Below are 19931 nucleotides of genomic sequence, written 5' to 3'. Positions count from 1 at the left end.
TAAATTTAAGAATTTCCACTGAAACGAATCTGATATACTACCATATTGAAGTTACCCTAATTTTAATATACCAAATCCATACATTGCTTATTTTTGTAAGAAATAAAACAAATGTAAAACAAAAGTAATTAATTGATGTTTAAATCGACTGCATTATGTAAATATGAGAAAAATTGACAAACGAAACAGCAGAATCCATAAATCATGATGACCGCTCAGTGGTCATGTGATGTGAGCACTGGTTTAATGGATCGGTTTGACGGATCGATGAGTGATTTGAAACCGATGGGAGACAGATGACTGATCAAAATTTTAGTTGCATGGATCGGTTCAGGTACTGTATCATCCAAAAGCTGTATTGGCCTAAGCCAATATGACATATTGAACTACTTAATCAATAAAGGTACAACTGTGTAAGGTTTTCCATATTGGCTGAGTTAGTGGTCCGAGGCTATGCCTCATTCCAATATGGCTAGCCTTGGACCAGTAACTAAGCCAATATGGAAAACCTTACATAATATTACTATAATAGTATAAAATTAGAAAAATTATTTCCTTATGTCTTTATCACCATTCAGTACCATATATACATGTAGCTATAAATAACTTTCACATTCACTTCCGTCCCGAAAGTATTCTTCATCAATATAAGGTCAACAGGGGTAAAGAGGCGGCAGATTGAAGAAATTGCAATGGGAGCCAAGGGAACAAAAACTTGAATTGATTAGTAAAAGGAATTTTTTTACTGAAATAGTATTATGTAAGAATTTCAGATATTGTTATGTATTTCCTTGTAACTATTACCAGGCTTGTTTTCTTCTTATTCAAAATCCTTTATTAGTCTAGTATAAAACTGTGGACCAATTTCCTCCAGGTTTGACATAAATGGCAAATGTGTAAGTCATCTATCCTATCATGTTGATCCTCACTGACTTAAATCTTTGTAATCTGATGGTAATATCTGGTTGTTTCCATTGAAATCAGTACCTTGAATTTTTCTGTTTCTAATTTAACAGTAAACCAGAATGGCAATCAGTCTGTCATCAGGGTTACCTTCTGGGGTTCTTTCTTATACATAGGATTTTTATAGTGTTTTGTAGCAGGTTTAAATACAGGATTTTCTTGCTGTAAAAAAAAAAAAAGAAAAAAAAATATATATATATTAAGAAATGTCAAAGGCAGACTTATGAGAGTGAGCCAGAGATATGGTCCCCTTATAATTGTATTGCATGGAATTTTGATTTTTTTTTTTACAAGTTGCCTCATTTTGCTCAGCCTGTATTTATATTTACTCCTCCATTAACCTTAAATTAATTATCTGACTTTGAGTATATCATTATCATCTAAGTGTTCATTTCATGTCAGTTTCTTGTGACAAATTTGCCTACTGGACATCATAATCATCTGTTGTTTTTGTTTCTTTGGGGTTATTCCATAATAAAAATAACACACTGAACCAGACTTAAACTATATCATGTATATATTCGCCCATATCTGAAAAAATCAAAATAGTCTTAGTAAATAGAGCAAATCCAATATCACATAGATTTCCTCAATTATTCATTCGTTAATATTTTCAACATAAATTACAAATTTTGTGAACAGCGGATTGATTTCAAAGTTGTGACATTTTGGCAGAAGAAAGTCCGAGAGTGAAATTACCAAATTTATTTCACAGTGTGAATTATCGAAATTCATTTCACTTGGAACATTCGATTAAACACTGCTATCTATATAATATGTAACCCTACATATAAGAATGAAGCAAATCTTACTTATGGCTTTAGAAAAGATTGATTTATATAACTTCAGGATAATTTTTTTATACATTTGCCATACTGCTGTATATGAACATGTAATGCATTTTATTTGTATTTGTTTACAAAATATTGTATAAAGTAAGGTTACGAGTACAAATTTTATGGCCATCACAACATCCAGTAAAATGCAGTTTCATTGGCTTCCAAAAAAAGGGGATCTCTAAGAAGATAAATGGTGCATGCTTATTTCCAACTGACCTGAAAAATTCTCGTATCAATACAGTTTACAAATCAAAGCATTATCAGCAAGTGCACATCAAAATAATTTTGGTCAAATAACCTATTAAGTGTAAGTATTTGTAAGAATCAGGCAAAATATGAAAAAAAAATAAAACATGCATGTTAAACCCCGACCGATCTGACAACCTAATATCACTTGAGGACACTTTCTCTATTTGAAAAGACCATTTAATAATCTCTGCATAACTGGCTTTGATCAGTAATTTTTCAATAGCATGTTAGAAAAATGAGATTTTTGACAGTTATCTGCCCTTGAAATGTTCATTTTCAGAACATTTCAAAGAAATTGTAACTCAATGCAGCAACATTATATAGAAAATATTGTCTTTTTTCCTTGATTCTGATGATGCAAATAGTCAAATTACACTATTAAAATGGTGTTTTTTTTTGTTTTTTTTTTATACGTTTTTCCCACTGCCTGATTCTTACAAAGACTGACACTTAAACATATCATTGAGTCTAAGAGGGGTTGGATTTAGATAGGTTTCTCTGTACAAACTTACATTAGCCCATTCTGCCTTTGCTGCTTCTTCATAAAATGCTCTGAGGTCTCTCCTATCTTTAAGTGTAGTGAAGACTTTCCAGGCAATCAGACAAGCCACTACTATACCAACAATACCACCAAATACACCTCCAATAATAGCTCCTACATTCACCTTCTTAGGACATTCTGTAAAACCATTGAAGAAACAATTTACATATTTAGAAACCAATTTAAAAATTTATTTAAAAAAAAAAGATAGATGACGCATATTCTCCCTTTGTTAAAAGCAAACAGAAAGTAGAATGGAGTGTTGTTAGATCCTACACACAATGACTGAATGCAACAATTTATAGGTCTTATTCTAATCAGATTGGTATATATACAATATAGGTACATTGTCGAAAATTATTGAAGATATGTGATGAGGCAACGGAACGGGTAGGAAATGCGAGGCTCCGCCGAGCTATTTCCCCCGTTCCAAGCCAAATACACATATCTTCAATAATTTTCGACAATGTACCTATATTGTTTTTAACCTGTTATATTAATAGTTTTGTGTGTGTGTATATTTTTAAAATAAAATTTCAAAATGCATATCCCTGATGAACCCTGATAGTTAAACCCGAAGAAAAAAATTAATACACATGGCGCATGACTCAGTAAACATTGAAATTCAATCTATAATACATCAAAGCTGTTTGAAGAAAATATGCAATGTATCAAAATTTATTTAATTCCAAGAGACAAATAAGTAAAATGAACAATAAATACAAATATTTTGAATTTTGTAAAGTTGATTTTAAGAACATTAAAGTTTTGAATTTCGCAAGGAAGGTGGAAGCTGACTTGTTTCTGTTTGGTATATGGCAGTAGAGTTCAGGGGTGAAATTTGTGCACTAATTTCTTTGGGATTTGAAATATTTGTTTGAGATTTTTGAAGAAGAAGAGGCAGTTGTATGGGCAGATCTATAATGTAGTGTTCCTTTGATTCATTATCTTGGGGTTTAGGTTACAGACCACCAATTCAACCAATGAGCATTTGGAATGTACGCAAAAATAGTCCTACGCAGAAATTACCCCTGTTCCTCATAGTGCTGTGAAAAAAGTTCTCATCTTATTCAAAAAATTTAAACAGTTTCTGAAAGGAAAAACATTTCTGTACATTTTATAGGTGCATTTTGCACTTTCATTACTGCGGTTAAGGCCATATCAGCATTCCCCTATGGCAACATGGAAAATCCATTATTGAGTACTTTTTTTGCTTTAGGTGCCCTTTACTGGTCATGTTTTAATGTGAAAACACTGTATTTACAAATTTAAAGCCAAATATATCACATTTTGTGAAAATTTAAAGATTTAGGATTTTTGACATGTGATCAAGAAAAAGGGGGAGGCATGCCAGAAATAAATTTTTAAAAATAGACCAATTTCTCAGAAAATGATTACTTTTAAAACTATTTCTTCATTAATATTGTTAAAAAACAAGTTGTGATTGATATTTTTTATTTGAAAAGTCAGAAAAAGTTCTTTGCAAATATTTCATGCATTTAAGTATGGTAGAATATTGTCACTTTTTTGCTCGCACAACTTGGTTACTCTATATTTAAAAATCAAATATTTAAAAAAGTGCTTGTCACATTTCACTGAAACTTTGCAAATGCATTCAGTATATGTGTAGGAAGATACCTGTATAGTTATTTATTTTTTCTAAGACAAAAAGTGACCCTTTAGGTTACAGACCACCAATTCAACCAATGAGCATTTGGAACGTACGCAAAAATAGTCCTACGCAGAAATTACCCCTGTTCCTCATAGTGCTGTGAAAAAAGTTCTCATCTTATTCAAAAAATTTAAACAGTTTCTGAAAGGAAAAACATTTCTGTACATTTTATAGGTGCATTTTGCTTCTTGTGATGTGAAGCCTAATCTCCATAATGATTTTTAAATATACCCCTATCTTGTGAAAACACTGGGATTTCCCATGCTATTTATAGACCCTTCACTTCCGGTGACCAGTACTGCACTGCAAGTCTGCTAACCCCACATGCCATTCTGAGGATTGTGAGCTGACATATGTAGAATCATGCTGATATATAGTCCTCTGCAGGTTAAAGTTAAGGTAAAGTCCAGAGAAGCCATTGAATATTGTGAAATTAGCATAGAAGCCTATGGAAAGTGGAATTAGTGGTTTTTAGCCTTTAGGCAGTAATAAATCCAAGACCATAACAGTTTCCTGGTCATTTGTCTCTTCAAGCGTTTTATCATATTGTAATGCTTCAATTTCTATAAGTGGGCACCAGTTCATGTTAAATTGTGACGGAAACTCTGGCTCCGAGTCCGATATGGCTGAATGACAGGGGAAATCGTCTGCAAACTGATAATGAATCAAATCTGAACAAGATTTGGGATTTGCCATATATATGACGGTGAAAAAAATACAAACAAAATCATTATTTGGTTTACATAAAATCTTTTATTTCATTCAGGTGAAAACGAAACAAAACAGCAAAAAAAAAGATTAATTTGATATGCAATTGCAATTTGTTTATATCGTATCTATGGTGGCGGCCATGATTAATTTACGCATACCAAAAAAAAGTAGTTCTGCCGATCACGTGAGTGGGAGGAGCCAAAAAGTTGATAACCTGCTAATGTACGGATACAGCAAAAAAATAACCGTATACCTTTATTGGTTTAACAAATAACCTCATTGCGGGATAAAATCTTATTCTTTTCACATTACTGTTTGTTGACATTATGTAGTAAAAGTCAGAATAGCAACATGAAGTAGTACAAGCCACATGGTTCAATGGATAATGGATACCCAGTTGTTCCAACAACATCCCCAGCTCGAAAAATTTAAGTAGTATATAGTCTTCCTAAGAATCATGCTAATTCTGTAATACACTCTAAAACACACTAAACATTTTTATTTTTGTTATTTTAAAAGTTGTTTTGAAGGTCTATATGATGAAATGTATGATTTTTCATTTCAATCTGTCTGCTCCTTGGAGATAATCCACATTGAAAATCCAGCAGTTTCTATTGTATCTTCGTGTTATTTACAGAGTTATCTCCCTTAATTTCAAATTCTACAGTACATTCTATATAAGTCATATCTCTTAAGAACAAGGGTTATATGAAAAGCCCATGTTATATTATGTTTACTAAAACATTTTAAACAAAATATCAAAAATGAAAACCATGAATCATATTTTGCATGACTCTTAGCTGGAGTGCTTTTTACATGAACTTATATAGTAATCATTAGCATGTTAGCCAAAAGTCTGCAAGCCCATCAGCATTATTTCCAGCCATGGCTGTCAGGCTGCTAGTCAGTTTTGAAGACTGGATCATACCCCTTCTTACTTCTCTTTCTTATCAATGCTTAAGCTTTCATGTTACAGTACCTGAACCGATCCATGCAACAAAAATTGTGATCAGTCATCGATCTGTCAAACCGATCCATTTAACTGGTCTCAAAGAATAAGCTATGCATGTCTAAGTACATACTTTTAGATGGTGAAACTGCAAATGGCTCATTAAATCAGTTATGGTTCCTTAGCGGTCAATGTATTTTACTGTTTTTGTTGTTTTCTTTATTAATTATACACATATTTACATAATGTAATAGACATGAACATTAATTTATACTTTTATTTTACATTTCTTTCATTTAAAACAGATCCTATGTCATTTTACCTAACAAAACTGCGATCAGATCAGTCACCGGTCAACAGCCATCGATCCGTCAAATCGTTGCGCGGATCGGTTCAAGAACTGTAAAAATCTCAATTTTATCATCTTAAACAGAAAAATAACTTAAACCACAAATTACTAAAAGGGAAACAGTATGTATATCATGTGGATTTTGTACAGGAGTGGCACGGAGAAAGCATTGTAACCACTCATTACTAAAGGGGAAATAGTATGTATATCATGTGGATTTTGTACAGGAGTGGCACGGAAAAAGCATTGTAACCACTCATTACTAAAGGGGAAATTGTAGATACCGGTATATCAATTGGATTTTCTTGACTTGAAGAGTAATCAAGGAAACCAAGATTATAGGAGAAATCAAAAGAATGTAATCCAGGGACAAAGACAAGAAATGGAAAACAGACAATCACAACAAAGAACATAAAGAAACTAAAATAATACACACAAAGTAACAAAAGTAAATGAGCAGTTTGGACTCCACTAAAAACTGGGAGCATGGACCAGGTGCACAGGTAGGGTAAGTGTTCCTTTCTAGAAACACCCGCTGAGTTGCTCATAAAAAGTCAAGTCCGGGGTAGACAAAATAGGAAAGACTATGACACGTTAAACAGATCAGTTTTCATCATGGTGCAGACGGATACACCATAACGATCCACAAGTTCATGATGACGACCATGAAACTTCTGTTAACAATGACTTCAATCTTGTAGCAACATAACCCTGTTCCAGAAGCCAAACTGTAAGAAGTCAAGCAAGAAATCATTTACACCACTCATTACTTAAGATGGAATAATATGTATAGCATGAGGAATTTGTCCTCAGCAACACATTTACTCTTATTTTCTTAAATTCTCTTTTCTTATAAGCAAATGAAATCAGTCAAAAAGTATGTTTTCTTGTTTATCAAATGATTAAAATACCTCGTGTTTGTTGTGCAACAATTTTCAGCTCATTATTTTCATCATAACTGTAGGAGAAATAGAATATGCAGTCATCAGCATCCTTAAACTCACAAGTGTTTGAACTCTCTGAAAAATAATGTTTAAAAAAATGACAGGCATATGTACATTGTATCTGGAGGCACCATACATGTAAAGAGTGTGAAATACTCACTTGGAAAAAGAGACAAGGATATCTATATATAACCGATGGGTGAGATAAAACATGCAACATTATGACAATACAATTAATAATAAAGTTTTGTAAATACAACTGAATTTCAATAATAAAGATGTTCTGAATTGGCAAACTATCATAAGTTTAATTTTAAAAGTCAGACAAAAAAATCAAACACCTTAAAAAAATGCGGGACTACCATCAAGTAAGATTTTAATGTTCTCAAACCCATCACAGAGCCACGTTAAAGAATCTGAATATTACCTATAAGTGTCTGAAACTTCTCTGTCTTACACTCTGTGTGGTGTAAGATTCTTAATGCCTATTATTGTTTAAAAAATATTAGCCAAAAAACGTTTTTTTTCACCTTTCAAGGGCAATACCTCAAGTATGAAGTTGTTCCATAACTATGACCCAGTAATGATTTTGAAGAATTTTTCAAGAAGAGGAAGAAATGTACTTTTTTTCTTTTTTAGAAAATACATTTGTAACTAAAAATAAGTGGTTATGCACCTGTGTCTTGTAAATAAAGATGGTGGCCATAACAACATAATTTATTAAGTAGATACCTAAAGGAGTCCAAATGTGGTAACAGTGAACTGAATAAATACAGAGTAAAAGATTTTTTAAAGTAAAAATGAAGACAGGCATCAAGATTTAATCACCATTCAGAAAAATCTTTTTCAATTACTATATTATGTAGGAAATAACTTTCTCTTTTTTTTTAGGGGGAGGGGAGAGGGGGCACAAAATGGAGCATGGGCAACTGGGGGAGAAGAGATCAGTATATAAAAACAACTGAAGTCTACCTATATACACAGTTCTTTTTTAGTCCAGAGTTTAAAGCTGTATGTAAAATATATTTAAACAGTTTTTGTGCAGCACTTCATAGGCAATTCAGTGACATGCTAATTACCAACTCCATCCAAACTTTTATACATACTCAAAGATTGATGTATGTTTATCTTATGTTTGATATAGCACACCAATTATTAGGAAAAAAAGTCACACTTTAAAATCATCCACATTGGTATTCCAAATAATCAGAGACAATCTGTGATAATAAACCTCAATGAAGCTTTTATAGAGACTAACCATTCACCAAAGTTTGAAGGAACTCTGTCGAAACATGAAGGCCCTGTGTAAGAAAAAAACTTAAATCATTGAGTTTTATTTGTCCCCCTTCCCAAAAAAGCTGTGCCCTTGCCCTAATTTTTTTTAAAAATCAATCCTACCAAGCTTCAATAACTAGTAATAATTCAACAAAACTTGGAGAAAAAGGGAAATAAATTATAGGCACTATCCAGGTGACTACATGCTACGAAGGATGCACTCACTGACTGGTGAAAAATATTATACACTTCAACTCCCTGCAAGGGATTTAATCAAAGATTTTAAATGACTTCAGTGTTCTAGGATTCCTATTTCCCGTTATCCAGGGCAAGTGAAATTTGGGTCAGGGAAAGTTAGGTACTTAGTTACACTTTCCTGTGGCAAGTTGAAAACTTCATATGCTGTACAGATTTGTTTTGTTAGGAACGCAGTCATTGACTGTGGGAAAGTTGATTTTATATGGATTTTTCCTGAGGAAGCCTTAATTTCTGAAAAGTCCTAGAACACTGGACTTACCAGGTAAAGTGCTCTTTGTTGTTATATAGTCTCTACTTAGACATTCAAAACAATCATCCTTCAGTTCCCCTGTTCCATAAGCCACACATTCAACACATGCCCTGTTCTGTTTGCAAACTAAATCACAGTACTACAAGAGATAATAAAAATATGATAGTTAATTGGAAAGAGGGAATAACCAATATATTGTCATGAGTGCCAAAGGATGACTACATTTAACGAGTGTGCAGAAAAGTTAAATCCTCAAGAGTTCTTGGCACGAGTGACCATATTTTTTTATTCACGATAAACAATTGATTATCCTATTTAACATACAGATTTTCTTCATAGTTTATCAATATTTTCAAAATGAATTTTAAATTCTGTGATTGGTGGATTGATATCAAAGTGACATTTTGTTGGGAGACAGTCTGAGAGTGAAATTACCAAATTTATGTAAGGTGTGAATTATTGAAAATTTATTACACTTGGAAAACTGGAAAAAACAATACACATGTATAATATCAAATAGCTACTGATTATCAGTTCTATTATATAGAAATAAATTATTTCTGCTTTAATTAAAGTAAACCTGAAAATAACAATTTTGCAATATGTCCTTTACATGTGTATTTATACAATTATCTCTGAAGATATTTTTCTTCCAAATTTAACTTCATTTCATTGTAACCAACTAAGCACAAAAGAGTGAATACTTAAAATAATAATTCCAAGGGGCATAACTCAATCTCTTGCACATTGGATACACTGGCTTTACACCAGTCTGCCACACTCATTGCTAAACCCCATCCCATTATGCAAATTAGTACAGTACACTAAAAACAATTTGAGGTTATGTAATGATAACTTTTCCTCTAAATGTTGGATGGTTTTTTTTGCAAATTTAGGCCTCAGATTGGCCTAAAACAGGAAGTGGTTAGTATATGGGGTTGACATTGTGGGAGTTCATTATTCTACAGAAACCACATGAAATGAAGCACTATGGATCCATTCTGTTGTCATTACAGGCCAAGAATTGAGCCCTACCCATAAAAAAATCACCATTTTTTGTGGCCTTCTTCACTCATGACATCTCGTTCTGCTGTCAAGTCCTTATTTTAGATCAGATTCAGTATAAAATAGCCTTATTTCAAAGCACATTCACTCTGCTTGCATATGAAATAAAATTGTGGTTTCCAAAGTTAAAAATAAAATTGCCAGAACCCAAAGATCGAAAAACAGCCCATGACCATATATATACGGTTCTGGCATGGTAAGGGTTAATAATACATAAAATCTTTTAAAAGTAATAGACCGTTTTATGCTGCGGGACAGTCAATGAGAATGCATGAAGCATGTTCAATATACACTTCTGCGTGGAAAATTATTTTGTTCTATCCAATCCCTACCTCTTGGAAGTGTATATTGAGCATGCTCCTCAATTTACTTTTGTTACTTTGTATGTATGATTTTAGTTACTTTATGTTTTTTGTTGTGTATGTCTGTTTTCCATGTCCCTGGATTACATTCTTTTGATTTCTGCTAGTATCTTGGATCCCTTGATTACTTCTACACAAACCTGATTTACTTTGTGTTCCTTAATACCTGATAAGCTCTGCCATATCTGATATGAAAAAATTGCACAAGGCATGAGCACTACTCATTACAAACCTCTGAAGATGTCCCTGGTGTATCACATTTATAAGTATAAAGAGGAAAGGTTTAGTATTTAATGTGGGAAAGGTGGAAACAAATTGAAATAGCAAATACACCCTCTACATATGACAAGATAGTACCTTACAATCTTCACATGTTGGTCCCTGGAAATCTGAACCTTCTAAACACTTGCAGGTATTACATTCACATTGACCTCGGCCTTTTCCTCCACATATACCCTTTAATTAAGTCAGTGAAAATTATTTTGAATAAGATGATGAAACATATAAAATTGAAAGCAGTACTAAGTTTGTTCTTTTGACCTAACAAAAATATTATATTAATGATTGAGAATAAGAGTAAAGACATGATAATGTTAATGGTACCGATATATGATACAAAGAGCTGATGAACTTCCTTTGATATAACTAGGTAATATGTCTGAGAGAAAATTTAAATCTCCTTCTCATTGTCCAGGTAACTATGCAGTGGTGGATCCAGAGAGGGTGCAGGGGGTTTGCACCCACCCATTTTATGGGGAAAATTTGTCACTTTCATGTGTAAAATTGACAAAAAATGGCAAATTATGTCATAGCACCTCCCTCCTTTTTCAGAGGAACCCTGAATGGCACTCCTCCTTTTCAGTGTCTGAAACTGCCCCTGCTATGTGAGGCAAGTTATTGTCATTATACCATAGCTTTGTCAGGTATATGGTGATCATGGTGTCTGTCTGTCTGTTTGTTCACCACAACTTTTTTCTTATAGTTCTCTCTGTAGTTACTTATCACAGCTACTTGATATTTTGACAGAAGCTTTTTAGAAATATGCCATCTTGTTGGAATAAATTTCAGACTGACGCAATATCAACTTCCTGAGAACTGTGTTTATATTTTAACTCCATGGTTACTTGAAAAGGGACCAGGGGGTTGGTCCCCTTATGTGAGCTTTGCTGCCAGTTTTTTTGATTAAATCAAAAGATTGGACCAACTGCATCCACTTTTACAAATGCCATACTTGTATGCACGGTAAATATATTTCAACTCCACATCATATCATCAAAACAATCATGTCATAAACTGATTATAACTAAAATTAACCAATATATTCAAGTCAACCAAAAAAAACATGGATAAAGGGGTAAAATTGTATGATACGGATTACACATTAAAAGGTACGAAAAACATCTTTCATAAATCCATTAGCCCATTAAATAATACTTCAATTTTACAAGAATTAAGCAGTAGCATTAGCATGCATTGATAAACCACAAAAAATATACACAATATTTCTACAATATCCTCCATTACACTTTAATCTTACCCCATTAGAGTCAACACAGGCATCTGTCTTGGTTGAACATCCACAATTCTCACCAGTATAACTTGATGTGCAGTTACATGTTCCACACTGACATTTACCATGGGAAGCTCCTTCATACAGACAAAGAGATAAAACTTCATGACAAATGCAAATAACTTCATGATGAGGGTCCCAAAAACAGATAAAATTTTGATCCTGGGACCTAATCCTCTCACCTATGACCTTGAAAGTCATTAGAATTTCTGATTTTCAAATGGACGAAATATGTAAAGATTCAATTCATGAATGGTGTAGCCCTCTTGTTAAAAATTTTCTGCTTTCAACAAGTCAGTTGGACCAGAAAATAAATTTTTCCCACAACAAAATAAAATTACCTGCCAAAATTCAATTTATGGTGGCTTTTCACTTTATTATCACTGATAATTGAGAATTAAATGATTGAGGCTTTCTAAAGGTTGTTACAATGGACACTATCAATGAAAACAGTCAATGAAACTAGTAGTATGAATTTTGTTAACAATTTTCTAATTTATGTTAAGAATAGGGGAAAAGTAATATGACCAAAAAGTGTATATACTTTTAGTCCATACAAGCAAATTCTTGCACAGTGAACCCTGTCTAAATCAAACTATAGACTAAAGAACTTGTTTGGTTTATTCAGGTTCAAAATAAATTTAAAACTTACACAATGTTATTTCTTAACAGTCTAGTTTGGAAAGATTCTTCATTGTTTCAAGGTTCATTTTAGACAATGTACATGTATTATTTATTGACACAGTATTTAACAATTATAGAGGGAAAGGCAACTTTTTCATGTATATACAGACGGTTGTCAAAAAATTGATAAGTAAAATAAAACATGAAGGACTAGCTTTAAATTACTTCTACCAATCAGTCTCTTAATAAAAATTGATTTCACAGTACCCAATATATTTAAATGAAACAGCCTTAAGAATAATTTTTAACCAAGTTTACCTCCACAAAGTGCAGAATTATAAAAAGGACAGCTATAGTCATCACATTCGCAGTGTTCCCCACTGTATTTTTCCTCACTGTTACCAGTTCTAGATTTACATTCACACTTTCCACAGACACACTGCCCCCTGTTGGAACAGATCTGGTTGGAGTTTTTGCTAAAAATGGAGAGAAAATATTTTAGGTATTAAAAGGAAAGCCTGTTTTCCAATAAATACATAACAACTGCAAGGCATATTTAGTGAACTTTTGTTAAAATAAAATAATATTTTCATACATTAAAAAATTTTTTTTTTTCTTTGGTCATGATTTAAACAAGCATTGTTAGCTGGTGACGTACTGACTTAAATGACATTCTTCCAGAAAGGCAAATCATGGCCCAACAAGACAGACAGGTAGTCTATCTTTAAAAGTTACTTTCTAAAGAATGCACTTCACACAGTGCAAAATATATCTCCTTAACAATCCTTTTTTTTAAACAAGTTACTTCTGGATACATGTAACTACTACAGGTTAAAAAATATTTGAATGCATTTGCATTGCACCTTCTAAATAAGTTAAGTGCTTAAAATACCATATATGAAATCATGTTATGAATTGTATTACGTGTACATACGCTGTACAGTTTCTCTCGCTCTCTGCCGGAGTGGTATCACCAACATTACAGAGGCAGGTTTTACCATAATATTTATCATCACAAGAACAGGAGCCACACACCAAAGTTCCATGGTTGTTACACGCAGCACTCTGTTTATTCTCATTCTACAAAGTCACATACATGTACATGCACTGCAATAATACATTTTACTAAGTCACAAACAGTACCTGAATGCAATCAGTCATCGATCACCAATCAGTTTCCGATCAGTCATTGATCCATTAAACCGGTGATCGCATCAGGTACCCACAGAGCATTCAATATATTTTACACATTCCATTGTATTTTTTGTCAATTTCACACATATAAACAAAATGAAGTAGATTAAAACATTAATTAATACTTTTATTTTACATTTGTTTTATTCCTAACAGATCATCCGTAATTTTAAATAACAAAACTGCGATCAGATCGGTCACTGGTCATCAGTTATCGATCCATCAGCGATCAATCAGTCAGTAGTCATTGATAAGTCAAATTGGCTCAAGGCCTGTACATGTACATGTAGTACAATCAAACATATCTACAAGTACCTTCATAAAAACTTATTTTACAAATTTCTGAAAGTTTAATATAGCAATAATTCCAACAGATTTTGAAAGAATCAGGCCCCAGTAGGCACACTACAGTTGAAAATGAGAGGCTTACAAGGACTTTGTACAGACAGACAGACAGACAGTTGGGGTGGTCCTATATATACACTCCTAAACTTTGTTTGCAGGATATAAAATACCGATAATATGTTAATTACAAGTTGAGTGAAGCATATAACACGCCGTCCCTTTACGATAAAGGTAAACTCTATTGGATAATATATCCTTAAAACATTTTACATCAGCTTGAAAAATTACTAAGTCTGTAAAAAATTATAATTGTTTGTGACTTTGATTTGAGTTACCATGGAAGTTAAGAATATACTCAGACCTAAGTAAATTTCAATACAAAGCAAGGGCCAGATGTGGGATTTTTTGTATTTTGGGGTATGTTATATGTTCATTTTCTTCCTCATAAAACTGAACACTCTAATATAAATCTTTAACCAAATTTACTGACTTACATCATGACATAAGATAGATCATACATTTTCCTAAGTTTTCGCAAAGAAGACCTTAAACGAATTTTAAGATACAAAACATAGGTCACGGAACTTAATTTCGAAAAAAGTTTGAAATAATTGAGTCAGAAAAATTGCCATATTCCAAGATAATTTTACAAGGTCAACAGACATGGCAGAAATTAGCAAAATCGGAAGTAAATAAATAATAAAGAGAATTGTAATGGTAAAATCTGAATCTGAAATAGCGGAAATCTGCTAAAAATGGTAGAAAATCATGTCTGCATATTTTACAACAGTCTATATAGATTCTGTAAGGAATTTTCACTGTTTCGATTACAGCAGTCCCCCCCCCCCTGAAATGGCCCTCTGACCAACGACCACCATCTTAAACGACCACATTTCAACTGCATTGACGACTTACAGTGCAAATTGACCCCTTCTAAATGGTCACCCCTCTGATGTGACAAGTGGCAACAACTTTGAATGAAAAATGAAGATCTAGCATCTCGTATCTGGCCATGTTCATTGTTCATATATAAACCATAGGTGTTCGTGGAGCATTTTTTACTTAGTATGTTTTCAATGTAGTTATTCAATTGAGTGTCAATTGCTCTGAAGCCCTAAGAACGGGTGTGCAAATTTGTAAACATGTCAAGCGTGGGCACCCAAACTGTGTGAAAGAGTAATCAAGGGAACCAATGTTATAGTGGTAATCAAAAGAATGTAATCCAGGGACAAAGACCAGACATGGAAAACAGACATACACAACAAAGAACACAGAGTAACTAAAATTATACATACAAAGTAACAAAAGCAAATGAGCAACTCAGACTCCACTAAAAACTGGGAGCATGGACCAGGTGCACCGGTAGGGTAAGTGTCCTCTCCTTTTCTAGAAACATCCGCCGAGTTGCTCCTAAAAAGTCAAGTCCAGAGTAGACAAAAGAGGAAAGGAAAAATATGACAAGTTGAACAAATCAGTTCTGATGAATCAATCATAATTACGACTGGTAATAAATAATAAAAACATGACAAGGTATTTCAAATTACAAACAAGAGTTGTTGCCTTTTTAATTTGTTTGCAATTAGCCATTTAGGTCACACCATTAATTAATTTTACTTAGCACTATGTGTGAATGTGTTACAACATACCATAAGTGGACATAACTTTGCATATTAAAGGACAGATTACTCTGAAGTGCTCCATCCTATAATGTTTCACCAGTAAAACATTTTATAGTTTGTTTATATATTCTAACTGTTTTGAAGTTGTGTATTCCAATTAGCATTGATATCATATAACATAGTAAGATATTCATAAAATTGGAATCGGCACAGATCAATTATTTTCATAAATCCAATTGCCAGTATGATTGACAGATTTCATTTTCCAAAGATGTGATTGCAGTTTACCTGCAAATTACAAAAGAATGTTATCAAATAATTTTACAATGTAGTCTCAGGTCAGGACAATGGGTTTGAAAGTTCTAAGGTCTACAAAACAAAAACAAAAGTCCAAAATATATAATCAAGTCTGATGACTCGCTGAAAAAAATTGACTTTTAGATTGAAAAATATGGTAAATAATCAAAAATCTATTCAATAGTTAATCGCCAATTACCAAAAAAAAACATTACATAAACATAACAAATATGAAATAAAACTGTATATAATTTGTGTACTAGAACATAACAATGTACATGTAACAGAAGCAAACAATTATATACAATGGAATGCACAAATTGGCCTTAACCCACTCAAAAGAGGCCAACTCTCTCACAGTACTTGTAAGGGGAAAGCTTCCCATTCTACAGTATATGGGGGAATGGGAATGGTGTATGGGGGGATGGGGATTTTGAATGGGGATGATGGGGAAATTAGTCTTAAAATACCTATTGACATGCAAAATTGTGTAAAAGAGGTAAATTCACTAACTCTAGTTTCTGGCCTACTATTTTGCCTAAGTTTCAACTTACTTTTTTAAATTTATTATTTGCCTTTTTAAAGCTAAAATACTATCTGAATACTAATATACAGAAAATACATGCTGATGCGTGATAATTTTGTCATAAGGAGGGCACAAAACTCAACATATACACAGTTTTCGAAGAATTTTCACAAAAAATCTGAATACTAATATACAGAAAATACATGCTGTTGCGTGATAATTTTGTCATAAGGAGGGCACAAAACTCAACATATACACAGTTTTCGAAGAATTTTCACAAAAAATCTGAATACTAATATACAGAAAATACATGCTGTTGCGTGATAATTTTGTCATAAGGAGGGCACAAAACTCAACATATACACAGTTTTTTTCACAAAAAATCTGAATACTAATATACAGAAAATACATGCTGTTGCGTGATAATTTTGTCATAAGGAGGGCACAAAACTCAACATGTACACAGTTTTCAAAGAATTTTCACAAAAATGTGAGGATTATGCGATTGGGTAGTTTTTTAATCCACAAATATGGTGCGCAAGCTATGAACAACAAAATATTTTGTCAGGAATTGTAATGGTACAGACGGCTACTTTGTAGAAATATAAGAGTTCGATAAATGTGCTCTATATTTTCTACATAAAAATAACTAATGAAATAAGCTATTTCAATATAATTTGGCTAGATTTTAAAAGTTTGCATTATTTACCTCAACAATTTTAGTGCAACACAGGCATTAACAGCAATGAAACTTTGTTTTTCACGAAAGGCACATATTCAACTAGTGAATTATGCTATTTTCAAATTTATTTGAAATACTTTAGTTTTTGGAGCTGATTATATTTTCTGAACATACTCCTTAAAATACTAATAACTGCTAAAAAGTTGAAAATTTAAAAATATTAAATTTTATCTGATATTTTAAATATCTGATAAAAAAATATGCAATAGTGAATGTATGGGGGAATGGGTATTTTTCTATGGGAATGGGGATGGGGACAATGGGGAATGGGGAATGACATATGGTATAAGTGGGAAGTTTATACCAATTACAAGAGGTGAATGTGGCCAGTTTTGGAGTGCAGTATGGGTGGCTACATAGGAGAGAGACTACTGTACTATTTTCAAATTTAAAGACATAAGTATTAAATGTACATTGATCATAAAATAAGTTTAATTTGTTACCATTTTTTCTGTACTTTCACAGTCACATTTGCAGAATAATTCCAGTCTGACTTCTAGGTTATCCTGTAATCCTATCGGTTTGATATTAAACATGCGGCTATAACTGGCTGGATCCCTTGGACATTCATTCACTTCTACTTCTATTTCAAAAGTCACCTTCAATCATAAATAGTAATAATCCAATTCGAATTTCAACATGCCTTTTGATTGGTTAGTTTTCTTTAAACTACCAAGTTTATTTTGTATAACCTACCTTGGTATTATGACATAATTAAAGTGGATTGGTCGGCAGTTCATGATGCAAATATGTCATGTGATCCCAAACAAAATGGTAATTTGATAAAAAAAAAAAAAACAATTCTTAATATTTGGATTCAGGAAAATTTCAGAAATTAAATTATAAGACATGCTGAAATATCTATTGAAGCAGTTAAAATTGAAACAGTCTAATTTCTTTTGTTTGTATTTAAAATACCTTTTTGTCATCATAGGAATTTGTATTAGAATTGGTCATAGGTCTGGGACCCATGACTTCTAAACCAGTAGTCCATATCTCAAAAGTATAAAAATGATTCCAGGTAATGACATCACAATTTTGTCTTTATTATGACATCAACTTATGATCAATTTTATGATCACAGGACATTTCTAAAATCCTTGACCTTCAATCTCTGACATTTTATTGAGAACCTTTCACCTTTCCCAAGTGGACCTTTGATTTGACATTAGAAAAAGTCCTGAATCTATCACTCTTGAAAGCTTATCTGAACTCCTACTTCCTTCTTAAAAACTAAATTAAAATTGTTTCAAAGAATTCTTGACCATTACATGATTGATATACAGTGAAACCTGTCTAAGCAGAACCCATTTCAGACTTTAAAACTGGTTTATAGCAAGTATCAAAATACATTTAAATTGATATAAAGGGACTTTCAAGTTTAGACAGGTTTTCAGAAGAACATCTGTGGTTCAGTTTAAAACAAATTTCATGGTACAATGTAACATAACAATAAGGGATAAAACAGTTTTAAACATTTTAAAGAAATTAACAAAATGATGAGACATATTGAGACATTGATTCATTTATTTTTCTTTTAGGTTTTTTTTTTTTTTTTAATGAAATGTAAAAAATTAATTTAACATATAATATTCATGATTAATTTACAAATGCATTACATAATACTTTCATTTCAATGAAAATTCAAAAATTTACACGAATCGATCATCTGTCATATTCCATAATAAAACCCTGATCAGATCAGTAACTAGACATCGGTTATCAATCCCACTGTGATCAATCGACAATCAGTCAATGTTCAGTCAAAAAGTTACACAAAGCAGTTCAGGGACTCGAGCTGCAAGAGTTGGGATCAGTTATTTCTACGATCACGTAAATAAATTTAAGGAGGTAGACCTAGGGTAAGGGACATAACTCTTGAAATCAGTGATATGTTTGCATCATATTCAATTTCACCAAAGCCTCTCAAGCTTTTGTTTGAAGCAGAATAAAATCAATCAAAGTTAATTAGATGCTTACATAAGATGGATGTAAAATGCTGCATACAAATGTTCCAATGATTTCTAAGAGTTATGTCCCTTACCCTAGGTCTACCTCCTTAATTGAAGAAATATTGACTTACAGAATCTCCAATGTCAAGGTTGTTACATACATTAGTTTCCATTAATGGTCCATTTGAACTGTAAACAAAAAAATTGTGACACTTTTATCAAACATACTAACGCAACATCTTCAAAACCAGGCTTAAACTCATAGAGAGGCAATGGGTTGACCTTAAATAGGCTCCCCTTCACCCCTTGATAGAATTGGGATAAAAATTTTTGAGTGAAATCTTGATATTTCACGAATTCCACACCTAAATATTTTCTTGATTCCCTTCATTCAACATTTTATTCTTTTTATGCCCCTAACCGGAAATCCTGGATTTGCCCCTGAGAAAAGGCCATGTTGTATGGACGTTTAACCTTGTAAAACGGCTGAGCAAGACTTTCAATGCATCACAGTTGGTATTTTACTTTTAAAGGTGTTTTTTTTTGATAATTTAGAGTAACTAAACAAATCTTCCATTCTAGTTAACTGATTGATTGAAATGTATGAATACAATATTGGAAGTGACATTCCAATT

The 19931-nt window shown here is 32.6% G+C and overlaps 1 protein-coding gene across 5 annotated transcripts in view; it reads right to left on the bottom strand.

Moving 5' to 3' along the window:
• Window positions 1–812: 812 nt before the first annotated feature.
• The window catches only part of LOC148602833 (integrin beta-1-like), a 42577-nt gene continuing 23458 nt past the window's right edge, over window positions 813–19931 (bottom strand). For 4 of the 5 annotated variants that reach the window (XM_088553917.1, XM_088553914.1, XM_088553915.1 and 1 more), the window contains exons 14-23: window positions 19428–19485; window positions 17788–17943; window positions 13556–13701; window positions 12940–13097; window positions 11965–12074; window positions 10785–10883; window positions 9010–9139; window positions 7185–7292; window positions 2564–2730; window positions 813–1125 (exon numbers count right to left, since the gene is read on the bottom strand). In XM_088553917.1, coding sequence (XP_088410043.1) covers window positions 1033–1125; window positions 2564–2730; window positions 7185–7292; window positions 9010–9139; window positions 10785–10883; window positions 11965–12074; window positions 12940–13097; window positions 13556–13701; window positions 17788–17943; window positions 19428–19485 — 1225 coding nt within the window. In that variant the 3' untranslated portion in view covers window positions 813–1032. Of the gene's footprint in view, window positions 1126–2563; window positions 2731–4618; window positions 4891–7184; window positions 7293–9009; window positions 9140–10784; window positions 10884–11964; window positions 12075–12939; window positions 13098–13555; window positions 13702–17787; window positions 17944–19427; window positions 19486–19931 lie in introns of those variants that run through there. The other variant, XM_088553918.1, reaches the window with a different exon arrangement.

Source organism: Perna viridis, chromosome 11 (genome assembly GCF_037379345.1).
Source record: "Perna viridis isolate PV_CMFRI_1.1 ecotype Kerala chromosome 11, ASM3737934v1, whole genome shotgun sequence".
Classification (NCBI taxonomy): Eukaryota; Metazoa; Mollusca; class Bivalvia; order Mytilida; family Mytilidae; genus Perna; species Perna viridis.
Note: the sequence above shows the minus strand (reverse complement) of the source record. Positions and strands in the feature narration are given on the sequence as shown.